The sequence below is a fragment of the Falco peregrinus genome, chromosome 3 (genome assembly GCF_023634155.1).
Source record: "Falco peregrinus isolate bFalPer1 chromosome 3, bFalPer1.pri, whole genome shotgun sequence".
NCBI lineage: Eukaryota > Metazoa > Chordata > Aves > Falconiformes > Falconidae > Falco > Falco peregrinus.
In genome coordinates this window covers 97,671,111-97,689,411 of record NC_073723.1, presented here as the reverse complement: position 1 = coordinate 97,689,411, position 18,301 = coordinate 97,671,111, and the positions used below count along the sequence as shown (strand labels likewise).

The following is an 18,301-nucleotide window of genomic DNA, read 5'->3' as shown; positions in this document are numbered from 1 at the left end:
TATTACCTCCTATCCATTAACTTTTGAGGTTTTGGCACAAAGGACAAGTAAGCATCATAGTCTCAGTTGCAAAATGGGCATTTTTTCCCTCACGAACCAAAGGGTCCATAAACAGTGCCAGGGTCCTGCAAGGGGTGGTCTCACAGCTCCAACTTGTCACATGAACAGAACAGCTATTAATGGATGTGTTGCCTGACATCCATGTAAGTCCAGTGTCTCTCCTGGGAATTCTGGGTATAAACATGACTAAGTCACTATCTTCTTGATATTTGCACTGAAGCTTAAACTAGCTAGTTTGATCTTCATAACCACCACAGTATTAACAATTGGTTCTCCAAAGCACTGGTAGATTTTTTAGGACTGTCTTGTCTGAGATAAAGACAGTGTTATCAGGGGCTGACCAAGCAAAGGAATACAGAGCTGAAGAAACAAGCTTTCTAAATTTATAATAATAATTTTTAAAATCTTATTAATTATAGCAAGAAAGATTGGTCTAAAACATCCACAGATGGCAACACAAGCTACTAAAGGTTCTAGGGTGTCCATCTGCTCCTGATTTCTTGGGAGCTAGAAAGTTTGCTGTGCAGCTGTTCTTACTGAAAGGTCCTTTCAGACAGTTTTCCAGGGAAGCCAACACGTGTTCCTCATTCATGAAGACCTCCTCTATTCCTTTATCGAAACTTATTCTCAAGCTACAACTACAGAGAAAGCAATACAGCTCCTTATTTACACTTAGAAGACTTCGGTGACAAAGGTATTTCCTCATTATTTTTCATTCTGCCAAGAACAGAAGCAACTGAATTTCTACACACGGTTATGTATGTGTGCTCAGACAAATCTCTCCTTATTAAAAATCAAGTTCCACAAGACTGCTAATTTAAGAGAAACTCACATAGCATCAAATTTACAGAGAAGAACTACAGAAACAGTGAGAGGCACACATATAAAACAGGTTAATCTTTTATAAAGTGAGGGGTTGCAAACTTCTTTGCCAAGCGTCCAAACAGGTTTTCAAAGACCCCACACTAGCCATGCACACACCTTAATGTTACCAAGTATTTCAAAAAGATTACCGTCATAAACCAAATTACAAAGTTCTCCATTAAACTAACAAGGAACTCTACTAAATTGATTGAAGAAGCTCAAAGGAAAAAAGTCAGGGCATGAGAAGGAATTTTTCTCTGGCATTCTAGCATCTGGTCTTCTGTTTTGAGGACAACAAAACAAATTAATGTTTTTATTACCTCAGGCAATTAGATAGACTTTCATTGCAAACCTTTTGAAAATAAAATGTAATCCAGCGCACTTGCAAATGAATATTATCAGTATTTTGCACCTGGTTAATGGACTACCTGAAGTTAACTGATGACTTCCAAGAGCTATGGGACAACCTCCAGTACGTTTCACAAATATGTTTACAGTTTAAAGCTAAGGTGGTTTCACAAACAGTTGTTGGAGGTTTTTTGTTTGGGTTTTTTTGAGCAGTTTGGTTTTGGTATGTGTGTGGGGTTTTTGGGTTGGGTTTGGGTTTTTTCTTTTAATTTTGTCAAAATTCTCCTTCCAGTTTCCCTTAGAAATTTAGATTCAAAACTAGAAATCTGTGAACAAATACAGATGGCCAGAATACTAAATGATTTTTCACATACCTTCTAAATTAATTCTTGCTGATTCAGGCGTCACTCTCCCATCAATCACTATGTTATCTTCATTTGCATAATCATGGTGATAGTTTACTGGATTCTCTTCCTGGTTCGTAGATTCATTTGCATCTACACATTCATCTTCATTTCTATTGAAATACTTCTGTAACCATCCTGGTACCATGTTTTTCACTGATTCTGTCACTCTGCTAATGATTCCCTGCTTGAAAGGAAAAATACTTGTTAATTACAGAAACACAGTCAATAGCATACGCTGGGACGCGACCTTGGACAGACCTTGAAGACAGACTGATAGCAATTATAGCAATTATTCTGAATAAGAATAAGATAGAGCGGATTGATCCTTGACATAGGATCTCTGTACTTTTGGGACATGAATGACAAATTAACCTAACTTTGATTTACTACTAACCTACCAGTTTCTGTACTTCACGGTTACCTTGGCTATGTGCAGAACTTTGAAATTTCAGCCGAAGTACAGCAGAGGCTTGTCAAGTCACAAGGTCATCAGGAAATTCTATTTCTAACTAACACCTGATGTACATACTTTATTTGAGGACTCCTCCTCTTCATGACTTCACTTGAAAAACCATCAAAAACAGAAACTCAGCAATTATCTATAGTGACAGTGCTGACCATAACAGCTGCTAGAATCAGTGAACTTAAATAACTCTAATTTTTCTAATGCTGACTACTGTGTATCAAAAAAACTGTTATGCTCTGAACACTCTGGGTATCCCGAAAGAAATCCCAGAAACAGCTACAGTTGAATAACAGATGCCTCACTACAGGACTCCGATTAGATCCATTTTGATACATTTAACTTCATGGTATGTTAAAGCTTTGGATCTCCAAACTTTAATATTCTGCAATTTCTGAATACATAAAAGCCCTATCCATTCTGACAGTTACCAATTATTTGCAATCCTTACACCCTGTGTTTAAGAAATAGTTATTTACCATTTTGTTTTAGGCAGTCACTCGTTCCCCATCATGCCTTCAAAATTTTAACACACCTTCCTGTCAAATCTCAACCCCGCGCAGCAGCAAATCGCTTGCAGCACAAAGCTCCCTCCCTCTCGCACTGACCACAGCCACAGAACCCGCTGCCAGACTCCTTAAGCTGCAAGCAAACCTGAAAGCTAACTCCACACTTGCAACACTTTGGAAACTGACAAGTAATGAGTTAAACAGATTTTTGTTGAACTCCATTGTCATTTGCTAACACATGTACCAAAGGCCCTGGCAAGGTACTTTGGCATTTTCCCAGATTTAGGCAACAAAATTTTCAAGTCAAAATTATTATTCTGTTGTAGAAAATTGTTACATGTTCAAAGAATATTCTCAGTCTAGTAAACAATTCTGAAACAAGAACTCTGCTGTATTCAACTTTCTTAAAAAATTTAGCACACAGACAAAACAGTAGCCCATTTCACTTATTCAAGTCTTACATGAGTTACAAACAAATTAGACATCCTTGAATCTGGAGTTAAGAAGGGAGTGGGGTAAGAGGAGGATGGGAAGGTAGAAAACAAAAAGGCTTTTCACAGAAAGAAAGTAGTCTTAATTTACAATCTGACATTTTCATAATGATTTGTAATTTAATCTTGTACTTGCACAAAGACAGAATAAATATCCAGAGACTGTTTACACCAGATAGAATACAGCGTAATAAACACATCCATCACAATTACCACACTAAGATGCACACAAGTATGCCCTGCTCAGGATGTTGCTGCTATTCTACATAAATACTAAGCCTCAGCTTTCCAACAAAAACTACTAACTGCATGTAATAGCAGAGTTCACAAACAGTTCAGCACACAGTACCAGTGAAGAGACGGTCCCTACTCTATCCCCAGCCCCTCGTTTCCACTTTTCCCTGTGGCACACCGTCCCCCTTTTTTGCGGAGAATATTTTGCTGCTATGAATAAAAGATATCAGAAACTCACATGAGTTGGAATTTGCCAAAATGAGCAAATGGTCAGGACACAAACTGCATCCAAGGCAATCCTCTTTCCAAAAAAGCTAAGCACTACTGCTTGTAGTATTGCTAGAGAGTTTCTCGATCAGAGACTAGGGATTAATGGCCATATAACAGGCCTGTATGATTCCCTTGCTGAAGAAATCTTCCCAGGACTGAAAGCTACCCGAGACTCAAGATGGAAGAAGTTGTAGGCATCCAGAAAAGTAAACACCCAATCATTAGTAATCCTAATGAGTAACTGGAGAATCTAGCTAGACTAATAATTAACCAGGACGACATTTTAGCATCCATATCTAAAACCAGACTGGTTTGACTCTTTCTTGCATATGGCGGCCTTGCTAGCATTCTCCACATTATCAACGCTTTAATACTAAGCGGGGTAACACAGGGTGACTCCCCCAACCAACCCAGGAGCTGGAACTCGCTCAGCGCAGCTGTACTGCAGCAAGTACGAATAGCCTGCTCCATCTGGCTTGGGCACAGTGGAAGACAAGAAGCATGGGTTTGTGCTCCAGAAGACAGCACGCTGGCTTAACTACAAAGCAAGGAAAAGCAAAATACATGGAAATGCACCTCCATTTTCTGCCTGCATAATGAAAATATTGATTAAAGGCATTGTGAAAGAACTATGCAGGCATTATGAATGAGCCATCATCAAACACAGATCTCACTACAAAAAAAAAAAAAAAACAACCAACCAAAAAAACCACACTTCTACTCTAAAAGCCACATACCTCAGATATGTCCACTCACAAAAAAATAAATAAAAAAAATAATATCAAGGACATTAAAATCTCCTTATGGCATCTCCTACCAGCCCATCACAGCTGAAGCCAATCAATAAAGCACCATGGCTGGATTCCTGTCCAAGTTGGGCAGTAAAGGTACCACTGACCAACTACACTTTGAAACATGCACACTCCATATTCTTGCCAGGACATTTCAGCAAAGGGTCATGCCTTGCACTGTCTTTAAAGCCAGCATTTTAATCTTAACATAACTGTCACAGCACTATCAAAACTAGCTGACTGCAGCAAGGCTTTCACCACCCCATACCAGATTAATAAGTAGTTCCCGTGCCTTCCCGGCACAGCCACCCATCCTCCCACAAGGTTTCAAAGGTTCATCTACTGTCCATGATGTTTCTTCATCCTCTTCAGGCCAGTCCACACTACTTCTTGCCTCTGCTGCATCCACCTCCAGAGCCCCCTTACATCCAGGGCACTCCCTCTTCTCCCTCTGCTTTTTCCAGGTCTCTCTTCATCCCATGCTCCTCTTCCTTTGGTCCTTCTCTTCCATACCCCTTAGAACTATTTAACTACTTAGCAGGAACCAGCCACAGCTGCACCTTATCTACATCAGCCAACCCACCGCCCCTGAAGCCAGCCCACAGCTGTATGTTATCAGTGTTAATTAACCCAGCTTCATTCCTCTACAATTCCTCTACACCCAACTATTGGTTTTCTTATTCTTCAACTTCAGCATATGCATTTGAACACCCTTTCCCTCCCTCTGCACACACAAGAAGCCTACCCTGTCAGCAGCCGAGCACTCTCCCTCTACTGCTCCAGTGCCACCAGCTCTGTCCTGTGTCCACCCCAGGTTCCCTCTGCCTATCTCAGGTTCCCTGGTGCTACCACCTCCCCACACAGGCCTCACAGATCCTTCTAGAAGACTGACAAGGCTGCTACACATCTCATTGATGCAGACAGATCTTCAGAGGTGAAATACAAAAGACATGGCACAAGACAATTCTAACAGGCTTATTCCTCCATCAAAATCGGTGCTGACTGCTCAGAACCCATCTCCTCATGCCACAAGTAGGGACTGGTTCCTGAACATCTTCAGTCACTACAGCTACACTAAACACACTACTGCACAGAAACTCTTCTACAGGCCACAGGGGCACCAAACTTAATATTGTGAAAGGGCAGAAGACGCCACAGGGCAATTCCAATGACACATAGCAGTGTTTTAGTCACTGAATGTGTTTCAGTCTTTAACCGGCTGAATTTAGAACTGCTGTCAGTACCAACAGTTGTCTGCTAATCTTAAATACACTCATACTCTATGCTCATCCTAAAATATCAGCAGGAAAGCAGAACAAAACAAAAAAACCCAAGCAACACACCACTAAAAAGATTCAGTAGCTTAGGAATAGATATTTACAGAAGTTTTTCAAGTTCTGTGCATCATCCTAAGTGCCGGCAGCTCTGCTAGATGTGTCTAAGTCTATGTATACAAACACCACAGCAACAGTAACTACAGTTACTCAAAGGCATATTGCCTTCAGATGCAGCTCTCAGCAAAAGATAATGTAGTTAGAACCACAAATCAGTAAACAAACACATCACAATTTACTACTTTAAAATCCTGTTTCTTTAAAGGATTAATATAAAGAAAGAAAAATCTATAGGTTATAGTCACAGCTCAAATTCCAAACTTAAAAGCAGGCTATTTCTTGACCAAAAATATTTAGGGAACAGGACAGTTTTCCCACCTCGCAAGGGTCTCTCACATAGCATAGGGTGGGGTGGGCAGGAGTACTTAGCAATAACGCATCACTGGAAAGCATCTATTTTTCTCATTGAGTTGATTTCAGTCTGAGAGGCTTAAGTAAATCCCACTATACAACACAGGACGTACTAAAAAAATTATACCGAAATTACAGAAAACGTCATACACCAACATGAATTTGTCAGCGATGCAAAACACACAACCGGATAAAAGAGCTAATTTCCACTTCACTGTATGCTCATCCCTGAAAAGCATCAAGTTTTTACCTCCAGGCCTCTCGGAGATTTCTTTGCTTCCCATTTCAAAGTTCAAGTTATTAAAACACAGAAAGCAGTAAGTCCTCAAAAAGAAAACCTGTACCTAATGGTGAAGTTCACCTAGACAGAGCAGAACAATCTAACAACTTCCAACCATCAATGGGGAATTTCCGTGCCCTCTCCATCCCCCACAGTTACCTCACGTCAGCTCTGGCACATAGCAGACTACTCTCCGTACTAGCTGAATCCATAAATCTGGCAAAAAGTACATGTTTCTCTGTCGGACTAATGAGTTCAACTGGCTCAGTGCACCAGAACTGGCCCAAGAGAGAAAGCAAGATCAGGCAGCCAGGACGAGAGGAAGAAGAAACAAAATTTCTCCCTCTTTTTTTTTTTAACCATCCTGTGTCCATACTGACATTAAAGAGATTGTCTCTTTCTCCTCTTCAATCCACCCTTCTCTTGTGCTGCCGCTAGCACATATATGCAGCCAAGTGACAAACTGTATCAGGGCTCTATCAAATAGATCTAGCCAAAAATTTGTGTCTAGACTGTGATGACAAGGACTACCCCTCAGGGGCATCAGATCGCTGGTCCAGCTCACGCTGTGGCTGCATGGGTGCTGATGTAAAAGCGGGAGCAGAAATGGAAACATGACACGATTGTCTCTTGCAGCAGCAGACTTAGACTGGCTTAGACTAACTCCGCTTTTGCTGTTTAGGGAGTGGTTTCAATCTGGACGTAGGACAGCAGTTTTATACTTCATTTAGAAAAAAGACATAAAACTTATGACTTAATATGAACAATATGTTACAGGAATGCCATTAATTATGTAACATTTGAAAAACAAATTTTATTAAAGGCAAGCAGACTACTTCAGACTTATTTCTAAAAATCATGAAGAAGGGATTATGATACCAAATGCCAGTGTATTTCCTTCTTATTGCTTGAAGTGAGCCTTATTTTCCTTAATCTAGTTAGCTTTAGAATAAACATTCCAGAGAAATTCAGGTGCTGTTTTACATTCTGGCACTGCCTGCACATCTGTACTCATCATTCTCACTTCCATCTGAGTGTCAAATGCTAACGTATGCTCCGATAGATAAATCTGTGCCTAACCCGCTAGGTTAAATCCTTGTGACGCTGAATCGTTTTATCTCAGGTTCTGCCCACACCTTTATTTGACACAGTGACATTACAAAAGAGAGCAAGAAGTATAAGGCACCTTCCTTCCTTCGCTTTAGTTAACCCTCAGCAGCAATCAGTGATGGGCGCTGTAAATTACTGAGCATACATTCAGTGTTACATTTTGAGACAGAAATCTATCAGCATCAAAAAGAAAAAAAAAAAAAGATTAAGGAGACTGCTTTCACTTACAACTTACAAGCAGTTCTAAAGGAGTTCTTCCTTAATCTACGATGAGACTCTAAGTACGGTTAGTATTTTTTATTGAAAGACCACCACACTTACGCACCTTATGCACACCTGTGCATAGCTAAATTTCATAGACAGTGCATAGGATTCCATTAAGTGAAATGCTGCTCAGGCTATTTTTATTTTCCTGTAAGGGAATCCTAGAGTCCCTAATTTTTACTTAACAAGTACCACAACACCTAAGAAAACATGGCATCAGGATAACAAACTCTGTGATAACTGCACAGACAGGAAGTTTGAAGTTTTCAAAATCAGAATGATCAAGAAATACATTTCCCATAGCACTAGATGGTTTTTACAAGGCCATTAGCACAAGTTACCAGACTTAGCAAAGTACAGTAACATACGTTTTATATTTAGGCATAAAATTGCCTATTTCATTTATAGGTATTCTTTATATAGTAAGGCCCAATTCAATACAGTATTTCAACATCACCAAATGTAACTGATAATAGAAATGCTAAACCCTTCCTATTTCCTGCATTTATGGCAAGTAAGTTTATGCATACAAAGGCTCTCCATGTATCATATCCCATAGAACAAATAGACCCCTAGCAAAGAATTAAACATTTTCAGTGCCACTTTACCTAAAAGCACTCACAAGCAAACATGGCACCACAGGCAAATTTATGGCATGTAGTAATGAGGACACATTATGTATGCAAAACACAAGCAAGGGTAGACCAAATTCTGCAACAACTCCTGACTCACAGCTTGCTGATGTCCATCCCAGTGTCCAAGGCTTTATAGATAATTTGAAATATATTTCTACAAAAGTACTTTCTGCTACAAAATTTCATTCCTGCCACTTTGGAGTGCACTTCGAAGTAAATCAAAATCTTCAAACAAGATGACTGGAATTAATGTTTTGAATTAAATGTGGTGTAAGCGAAAGATAGGAAAGTACTTTCATGGTCCCTCTGAAGTATCCCTCCTTTCCATGCTGATCTACAAACTGAGCTGACAACACAAGATGCTAGTGGTTTTGTAAAATGTAACATGTCAATCCTGTTGCACATTCAACACGTTATCTTATTAACAATTTTGAACACGTTAAGTTGAAGTAACCAACAAATCACCTTTAGTTATTCTCTGTGATACTGCTTAGTTTAGCAAAACTCAAAGCCTTCCCACTTTTTGAGTATCATTCACATTGTTTAGCATATAAAAGTTAAACCTCACAATTCATCTAAACCAGCAGAACCTGTAATTACTTTAAATAGGATACATTTAACCCTGCTGCATACACTTCTGGACTAGATTTAAAAATTTAAAAATTGGGGCCTACAAGAAACTAAAACACCAACCCTTCGGCACAGCTGCTTTAGCTGCAGCAGTGGTGACTACTGTTACATTCTCTGACACTTTAAGATTCTGAAACCGTAAAGCCAAGGCAGGCTCACCTCTACTGCAGGGCAGTAATCTTCAGTCATAAAGCACTGTCTTTCTGGCCATATTTTTTCACTGCAGCTCAACTGACACACAACTTGTCCAGAAAGATTATTTTTTTAGTGATTGAAGGTAATGGCATCTACAAACCAGTATATATTCTACAACTCTGTAAAGTAAGTTTAATAACAAATACTAAGGGCTGACACTAGAAGAGGTGCACTGCTCTAGCTAAATTTAACATGTTATCTAGTTGCACCACAGTAATTCCCCAATACAGCTACGTTTAAACCAGTTTAAACCTTGTTTACATCTGCTTAGCACAGGATGACTTAAACTACAAATGCATCCATACTACAGGCTTGCGCATACTGATATAGTTTTTCCTCACAGATTTAAGGTTTCCTTATTGTAAATACTTCAGTGCCTCACCAGACCCATAATCCAGTCTCCAAGAAAATGCCAGTTGAACAATTTAACTCTTTGCTTGGTTTACTTAAGTCTTGGAAGTCACTAGTCCTTGAGCTCTAATAGGGGCAGGAGTCGTGCGACTCACCAGCTTCCAAAAAAAAAAAAAAAAATTAAAAAAGTGATTCAAAATACAACCATAACTAAAAGCAAAGTCAGCCTGCTCTCCAGGACACTCTCACACAACTCTTTTCAAGAGCAGACCTTACGGAGACAAGAAATAACCTCCGCAAGGAGAAAGAAAACTTTCTGCTGGCACAGGTATTCGCAGAGCTAGCCTGTGTGCCAAAACCATAGCGGCAAGACTTCAGTGCATGTTGGTGCCCATGTGTTAGCATACACATTTTTTGCCAGCAAAGGTGAATGTAAAGATGAACTTATGTTTACTTTAAAAAACATGGTGGTCACAGCCAAGCCAAACACACACAAAGGCACTGTAATTAAACACAACATGCAATTATGAGATGAGTTATTGAATCTCAAAGGAAACTCCCCTCCTCAGAAATATTAGTACTGCTGTCCCAATATGAAAGTTTTAGGGCTTGAAGTCTTTTCTTGTCAAAAGAAAGGGAATGTACTTGTACACTCTCACACAAAAGCAAAGAAAATCAAATGTCATAGTTAAGAGAAGGTCTTTTAATTAATAAGTATTTTCATACAGTAATCTAGAATACCACAATGACAAATACTGTATCAGCAAGTTGCAAAACTACTTAAGCTTCAGGCAAAGTCAAACAAGCTAGTTCATACTTGTCTTCACTCAGTTTTAAGATGGTCCAACTGATTTGGCTTAAAGGGGTTTAGAGACTACTTTCCCTGTCCCTTCCACCAACAACTGATGGATATAACCATCTCCCACCAGAGGTGGTGACAAACAGCTGTGAATAACACTACTACCTTTAAGTGGCTCAACCCTTAGCAAAATTAACATCTCTTTGGCTTAAAAGGGGCATTTAAAATGTACCTTTCAGACAGTTGCAAGAAGAAAATAAAACCTGTAGCGTTTAGGCATAAGGGCAAGGACAGAGCAAGTCAAGACTTCTAAGCAGCCCTATAAATTAAAATAAGTAAAATGAGGAATGCAGCAGAAAGAGAAGATACCTGGCACAAGAGATCTGTACAAGGGAAAACAATAATATGTCCAAATTTAGGGCAGTTGTTCATGAAACTGCATAGATAAATAATTTAATACCCTAACAAGTACTAAAAAATTCTGCCTAGTGGCTAGAATTCCTCATTAGAACAATATTGTGGGCACTTAATTCTTCAGCATTGAGGGCTTATATTGTATGCTACAAAAAGCACAGAGGAGAGTTTTCATTATACTGTCTTAGTAGTACACACCAAGAATCATATACTGAGGAACAACTCCTCCCCCTTCTATCAAGGCTATATAAATATCACTATTCAACATATTGTAGATGTACAAGAGCTACAAAATAAATACTGGATTGCTTACAAAGAACATTAAAAAGCAAAAAACCCAGAGTTTTTGCAGTTTCATGGCAGAAAAATGGAAAAGCGCACCATGTGACCTATCACTAAAAAAACAGAAGACATTTTAAAAAAACTGTCTGGAAAACCGTAACCCTAGAGAAGAGCCTCTTAGCTATTCTCAAGGGCAACCCTGCAATTTACTCTAGATAAAATGCTACAGCGAGATGGATGTGTTCTTTCTTCCCTCAAAAAGCAGCACAGTCCTGAAGACAGCATTAGAGGGTGGACCAACAAAGAACTACCAACCCACAGAAACATTGACATTTACACTGAATCAACACGTCTGGGCGTGCTCTCTGGTCCAACAGCAGCACTAAGAGAACTGTGCACACGCAGAGGCTGTAAGGCACCGCAGAGGCCACCTACTCCAAGCCCCTGCTCAGACGAGGACCAAGAACAGCAGGTCACCCACAGCTTTGTCCACCTGGGTTTGGAGCACCTCCAGGGATGGAAACCCCTCTGGGCAGTTCTTCCAATACATTGGCTATCCTCACAGTTAAGATTTTTCCTAAAAAGAAATCAAAATTTCTACTTTTGCAGCTTGAGCGCATTCATTGTCTCTTTTCCTACTGCTATGAACCTCCCAGAAGAGCCTCTCTACACCTTCTCTATACTCTCGTCAGGTATCCACTCTTCTTAAGCTGAACACACTCAGCTTGCTCAGCCACATGCCACAGCCCCCTAATCATCTTGTTGGCCCTCAAGTAGACTCACTCCAGTACGTCACCACCTTTTTTTGTACTGGAGCAGCCAAAATTGGACACAACGCTCCAGATGCAGTCCTAGAAGTGCTAAATAGAGGGGGAAAACCACTTCCCTCAACGTCCTTCCCACACACTAACACTGCTCAGTATGCACTTGGCCTTCTTTACCTCAAGAGCACGCTACTGCCTCAGGTTCAGCTTGCTGTCCAGCAGGCAGGCGGGTTGTTTTGTCCCAGATGCAGGACTTACCATTTGCCTTTACCAAACCTCAACAAGCTCCTGGCAGCCCATTTCTGCCGGGATTCCTCAATGGCAGCCCTACCCCTCATCATATGATACAGCTGACGTTCCTCCAGGTTTGGTATCATCTGGGAACCTCTGAGGATGCATGCCATTCCTCCATCCCCGGTTGTTAATAAAGACATATAATATTATCAGCCCCAGTATGAACCCCTGAGAGCCTCTACTGGCAGTCAGCTGCCACAGGAACTCTGTACCACTGATCACAACTCTTTGAGGCCAATGGTCCCGCTCATTTTCCAATCGCTTTACAGTCCACATTTCACCAACCAGACTACAGGGATAACAGGGGAGATCATGCAGAGAGCCTCACTGAAGTCCAGGTAAATGACATCCACTGCTCACCCAGTGCCCCCTAAGCCAGTCATCCCGCTGTGTTATGAATCTGTTACACGATGCCACGGTAGTCTGCATCTGCACCAATCTGAAATAGCTCTGCTCAAACTTTTTAGGCACGCAAAAGATTTTGAACTCTGTCCTCCTGCAGTCTGTAGGATCAGCAGCAGCTCAGTTCCTCTGCGGCAGAGGAGCAAGAACCGGTTCTAATTACTGACTGGAAGAATAAATAACTCTGAGGAAGCGATGTGCTGCCAGCAACCAAAGGCAATTTGCAGCGTCCCAGCTAACACAGTCAATTATTTCATCTGTTTTTTCTTCTCCTAAGATACTGCTCACTAGCACTGTTTTTCTCTAATACTTCACAGCCTCCAAGGCTGTCATGACAACACACTGAAAGACAAACCCCAAAATATTAATAAAATGCTACAGCAGTAATTGTCTATGATTTGTTATACCACTAAGAGCACTGTTAGCCTAAAGGAGAGAAAACTGTCACTATCTCAGTTTTAAAAGTTCTTCCCAAGTAGGACACATTTTTGTGTATGGTAAAAGTAGAAAGCCAAGTACCCCATGTAAACATCTGTTTTGCTAATACAATTTGATATTGCTGTGACAGAGAGAAAACCTCTGTCGTTAACTACTAGGGGCAGTTCAAATTTTAGCTCGGTATGCTAGCCTACTACTAAACCAAAACAAGCAGAGAAATGCATACAAATATAAATACAACCACCTAACCAGGCTTCATGGTGCAACCTTATTGACAGGAGTTAAACCAATACAATTATACTTGTGTAGGTCCTTACAGACATTCTTAATAAAGATTTTTCTAAATTACTATTTTCCTGCTTCGGGTTTATGAAACAGTATCTAGTTTACAATACTCAATCTCATACTCTAGGGACTCCCTCTGCATGAGTTTCAAAATTGCCTTCCAAAATAAACCTGGTGGTTTACAGGATTCCTTCTGCCTGCAGTCACTGCCCACCAAGAAAATCCCATGCATACACCAAACAATAGTTTACAACTGGCCTACCTTCAAGACGGCAGCAAGCAATAATGTCATGATTTAGACATTGCTGCATATAGCTGAAGTTCCCCATCCCGTAGCTATTCCATCTGGGAAGAATCTTACATGATGTCTCAAGTGACTTTGTTAAAATCACCAACCCAGAAGGGCTTTCATGACCAGGACCAGCAAATGTGCCATTCGGTGGCTGTTTGGTCCCCTCTTCCAGGTAACATCCTAACAACATCAGCACAAGACCAACTACAAACATGCAGCAACTTACGTTGGTTTCATCAAGGGAAACATCTTTAGATTGTTTTCTTGTATATCAGGGCAGCACATCTACATTATAAATATGCACTGGCACGTACACATGTAAGAGAAAACAAAAATATATTGCTCCCCAGCAGAACCTACACATATCTGTACTATCAAACAGCTCTAAGCTGAAGCTTAACATAAACATACATGTTTATGGGAAGGTTATAAAGACTTTTCAGCTAATTGTCTTTTCTCATGCTTGAATCTGCTTGTATGAGTTTTAAAGTCTAGGAGAGTCAAAGTTCTCCGATGTTTTCATTTGAATGGTTAATTATCAAATAAAAAAATAACCAAAAAGGTAACTTTAGTCTCATCTCTTCTAAGTCACATTTAGAATCTTTGAAATCTCTATGTTACCTTTTATATAGGTAGATATATAAAAGGTAAACCACTGCACACTCGCACACACATGCGTGTGCCAAATTAAACATAAAATTAACAACAGGAACATACTATACTAGAAGATGTTTAATAAGTCAACAATGTAAACACTCATCCCATTAACACATCCACACTAGTAATTCCAGTCATCAGTCTACGTAAATGACTAGGACAAACCCGCATTTAGAAGCACCGGGGCCACATCCGGAAGATGAAACCCAGATGTTGGACACAAGAACTTGCTCACTTGCATGTGCTTCGGTCTCAAAAGAAGCCATAATTTTAACTCAAGTGCCTAAGCCCCTTACATGGTACAGAAGGAGGCTGGATATTTCAGCATGAGATGGCGGAGTAAACAGGTAGCATGCCGAGCACAGCATCATCTAAAGTCAATGCATTCAGCATGGACCTGTCAACACTTAGGAAAGCGCAGTCAATGGAGAGACTCCTCATTCTCCCGGAACACCCAACCGGCTCTTTTCTTTCTGAGATACAATTCCCACCCCACAAACCTTCACAGTGGGTGATTCTATACCATCTTTACTTAGCAGTGCTGCCACTTCTCGTTTGTCAGTTTGTTTAATAATATAGCTGCTGATTGCATACTTTTTTAAGGCAGGATGGTAGCTCAGAAGGGAAAATACCACAGTTTAGTCCCTTCACTAATGGGGGGGCCTGTACCCACATCTCTACCTTCCAGGAGAATACACAAGCTGTAAGTCAGAGCCTTCTCTTTCAGGCAGTAGCTGTTCACCTCTGCTATTTGAGGCTGGTTTAAAAGAAGGCTCTAGATTTAAAAAAAAACAACACATACACAAACATAATGAAGCATGGCTCTAAAGTGTAATTATCAGGCACTTGCGGAGAAAAAGGCAGGAAATATCAGGCTTTGCATGTTTGCTCCAAGGAACATCTAACATAAAACATTTAACTTCTGAGATCAAGGATCAGAGCCTGCATGTCTCCAGTCTTGGAGGGCAACATCTTCTTATACATCCTCTTTCTGGCTCAGTGAATCATGCATTCTTTTTCTGGATAGTAACACAGCTTCAGCCAGGAGAACTGAAGACAACACACAGCCTGGTGACTGGGACACTCGCCCAGAGAGTGGAAGATGTAGGTTGATCCCTCCAGGCAAAAAAGGAATCTGAAGAAGGGTCTACCACATTCTGAACAAATGCTTTAGCATTAAAAAGCAGCAGCAGCACCTCCTCTTCCAACTGTCTTCTAAAGCTGTTGCGGTACTTTAGAGAAGACTGACACTGCAGCGCATGTTGGGCACAATTGGAGAATTCTCACCTGACTGAACTCCCCAGGAGACTATGACAAAACAACAACATCCAGAAAGCAGACAATCAAGAACCAGGCATTACACTAATCATCTCTCATACAAGTGAGAAAAAAACCCAAACCAAACAGATATCCCAGGGACTTTAAAGCTATACCACCTACAGTGTTTAGGCACCTTCAGAGCCTGATGGTAAGAGACTGAGGGTTTTCAGAACTGCAGTTTTGACTGCAAGCACCTAGAACAGTTCAATTACAGTGGTTCTATGAACCTACTTATTGACAGTAGTTAGGGGAGAGGGGAATCAGTATCTGAAGTACAACCTCATGTCAATATTATTGCATTGAGCACCTTCATGTCTTCCCAAACTCATTACTGAGACAATCGACACTAAACCACTGAATACTTCTGCAGAGTCGTTATTATATTGGAAACACAAACACTTGTCAATTAATTCAAATTTAAAGTTAGCTATCTATCCAGAGCTCATCTTCTTATGCAATGCAAGTCAGCGAGCTGCGTAGGGTTAAAAAGCTATCCATTATAACAAAAGCACACACCTGACATCTATCAGTTTGCCTATTTATTTAATTGTTACAATTTTTTTCCCCAATATATTACTGTTAATTTCATCTGTGTATTTGATTTGTAGCATCTGTTCTCTGGGCAGAATCCCACAGATATCCTGAAGCACGTGTTTGCTTTGGCACATTGTTTAAATAAACCTACTGGAAAATGCACAGACAATAGAAGTGTCCGAAAACCATCCATGCTAATTATTTTAAATTTGTGTGTAAGGTTTATCAGTTATCTACGCAGTATCAACACGTGCAAGATATGGCAATTTCATCGTTATTCTATCATTCACGTAAGAGCTTTCAGCATTTGCTCTGCAAGTGCAGTGATCCTTTGTATGAAGCCTCACCGTGCTAGCTTTACAAGGACAACACTGCTGATCAGTATAATACGTAAAAGACTTAGTACTTCCCAAATAATAAAAACTAATTCAGCAACAGCTCGTGCATAACACTCCCTCAATTTTGCACATATTATTTAATCCCCTAGCTCGTGTTACGGATTTAATAATGCAGAGGGTTTGGCCACACAGGTAACTTCGGGTTCACAAATACACGTGGAGGGCATTTCCAGAGCACTGTCTCTGGGCATCTTGAAATTTCTTGGTAAACAGCAATAAACAGCAATCGGGAAGGACCTCTGCTTCTCCCCCGGCTCCAGCCCCTCTAAACGGCATGGGACTTTGGCGTTCCGATTTACGAACTGGTTTTTTGTTATCCATCTCCTCTGCCCTTCAATACAAAGGAGAACAAACGCCTTATGAATTACATTTCACTTGCACTGCATCAGCACATTTAGGCACAGGCAAGAGCCTGAAGAAACTACCAGATGCAGACCTGAGGGTTCTGCACACAGCATCCGACAATAAAAAATAAATAATAATAATAAATAAAAATAAATCGATGATGCCTAACTACCCAGCACCCTCACAAACTCATTTGCACATCTGAAACTTGTCAAGAGAGGGAAATATTTGAAGCGATGCGCTGAAATCTGGAAAGTAACTACACCCGGTAAGGCAGCAGCGGTTTAGGCAGGGAGGGGCTGGCCCCGGACGGGGGCACGCGGGCAGCAGGCAGCGCTCGGTCCCTCTGCTGCGCACCCCAGGGTCGCTGAGGGGCCGCGCAGCCCCCACACCAAACGGCCACCCCGGGGGGGCCCCCGCAGCCGAGGGGCCGCGGCGCGGCGGGGGAAGGAGCGCCCACCCGCCGGCCACCGCCTCCCGCCTTCGCGCCCTGAGGAGCGGGCCGAGGCCCCGGCCCGGCGGCAGACAAAAGGGAGGCGCGGAGCCCCCGCGGCTGCCGGCGGAGCGGGAGCGGGGCGGGCGCCCGGAAATCCCACAATCCCCGCGGCCTCGGCGGGAAACCCCGCGCCGCTCCACCGGGAAAGCCCGGCCCGAAGCCTCGCACGTGGGGGGGAGGGGAGGCCCCGCCGCTGAGGGGACACGGGGAAAGGCCCGCCCGGGGTGACCCCGCCGCCGCGCCTCACCTGCTTGCTCCTCGCGTAGGGAGGCTTCGAGGCGCCCAGGTGGTACCGCCGGGTCCGGATCTTGCCGCCGCCACCGAGCCCGCCGCCGCCGCCTCCCGAGGCCATGATGGGATCCGGCCCCTCTGCTGCCCCGGCCCCGCCGCGCGCGCGGGCCGGGCCCGGCCCCCCACCGCCGCCGCCGCCTCGTGTGCGGGCGCGCTTCCCCCCTGCGGCCCAGCGGCGGCTCCGCCCGCTGCGCTGTCACCGTCCCCGCAGGGATGCGCCCGGCCCGGCCTGCTCACCGCTCCCGCCCGCCACGCGCCGCGCGGCCTGGCGCGGGGGCTCCGCGGCCTGCCCCTCCCCTCCCCTCCCCTCCCCGCCCCCCCGCGCCGCGCCGCGCCGCGCCGCCGCACCAACCCCCCCCCGGCGCGCGCGCGCCCTCGCTCGCTCGTGCTCGCTCGCGCGGGCGGGCGGGCGGGCGCGCGCGCTCCCTCTCACGTCCCGCCGCGCTCCCTCCGAGCGCTCCTCGGCCCCGCGCCGCCCGGCCCCGCGCTGCCCGCCCGCTCGCGGCCGAGCCGCCGCACCCCTCCCCCCTCCGGCCGACCAACCACACGGCGTCCGCCCGGGCGGCTCCGCGTCACCGGAGCGCGCCGGGATTGCGTCACCGAGCGGGACCGCCCGGCAGCCCCCGCGCGCCGGGGCACCGCC

At 43.1% G+C, this 18,301-nt stretch overlaps 1 protein-coding gene across 6 annotated transcripts in view; it reads right to left on the bottom strand.

Moving 5' to 3' along the window:
* Positions 1–17,933, bottom strand: part of NUP153 (nucleoporin 153) — a 46,320-nt gene extending 28,387 nt beyond the window's left edge. For 3 of the 6 annotated variants that reach the window (XM_055798443.1, XM_055798446.1, XM_055798444.1), the window contains exons 1-2: positions 17,615–17,933; positions 1,647–1,863 (exon numbers count right to left, since the gene is read on the bottom strand). In XM_055798443.1, coding sequence (XP_055654418.1) covers positions 1,647–1,863; positions 17,615–17,719 — 322 coding nt within the window. In that variant the 5' untranslated portion in view covers positions 17,720–17,933. The remainder of the gene's footprint in view (positions 1–1,646; positions 1,864–17,614) is intronic. The other 3 variants (XM_055798447.1, XM_055798448.1, XM_055798445.1) reach the window with 2 other exon arrangements.
* Between the last annotated feature and the right edge of the window lie 368 nt (positions 17,934–18,301).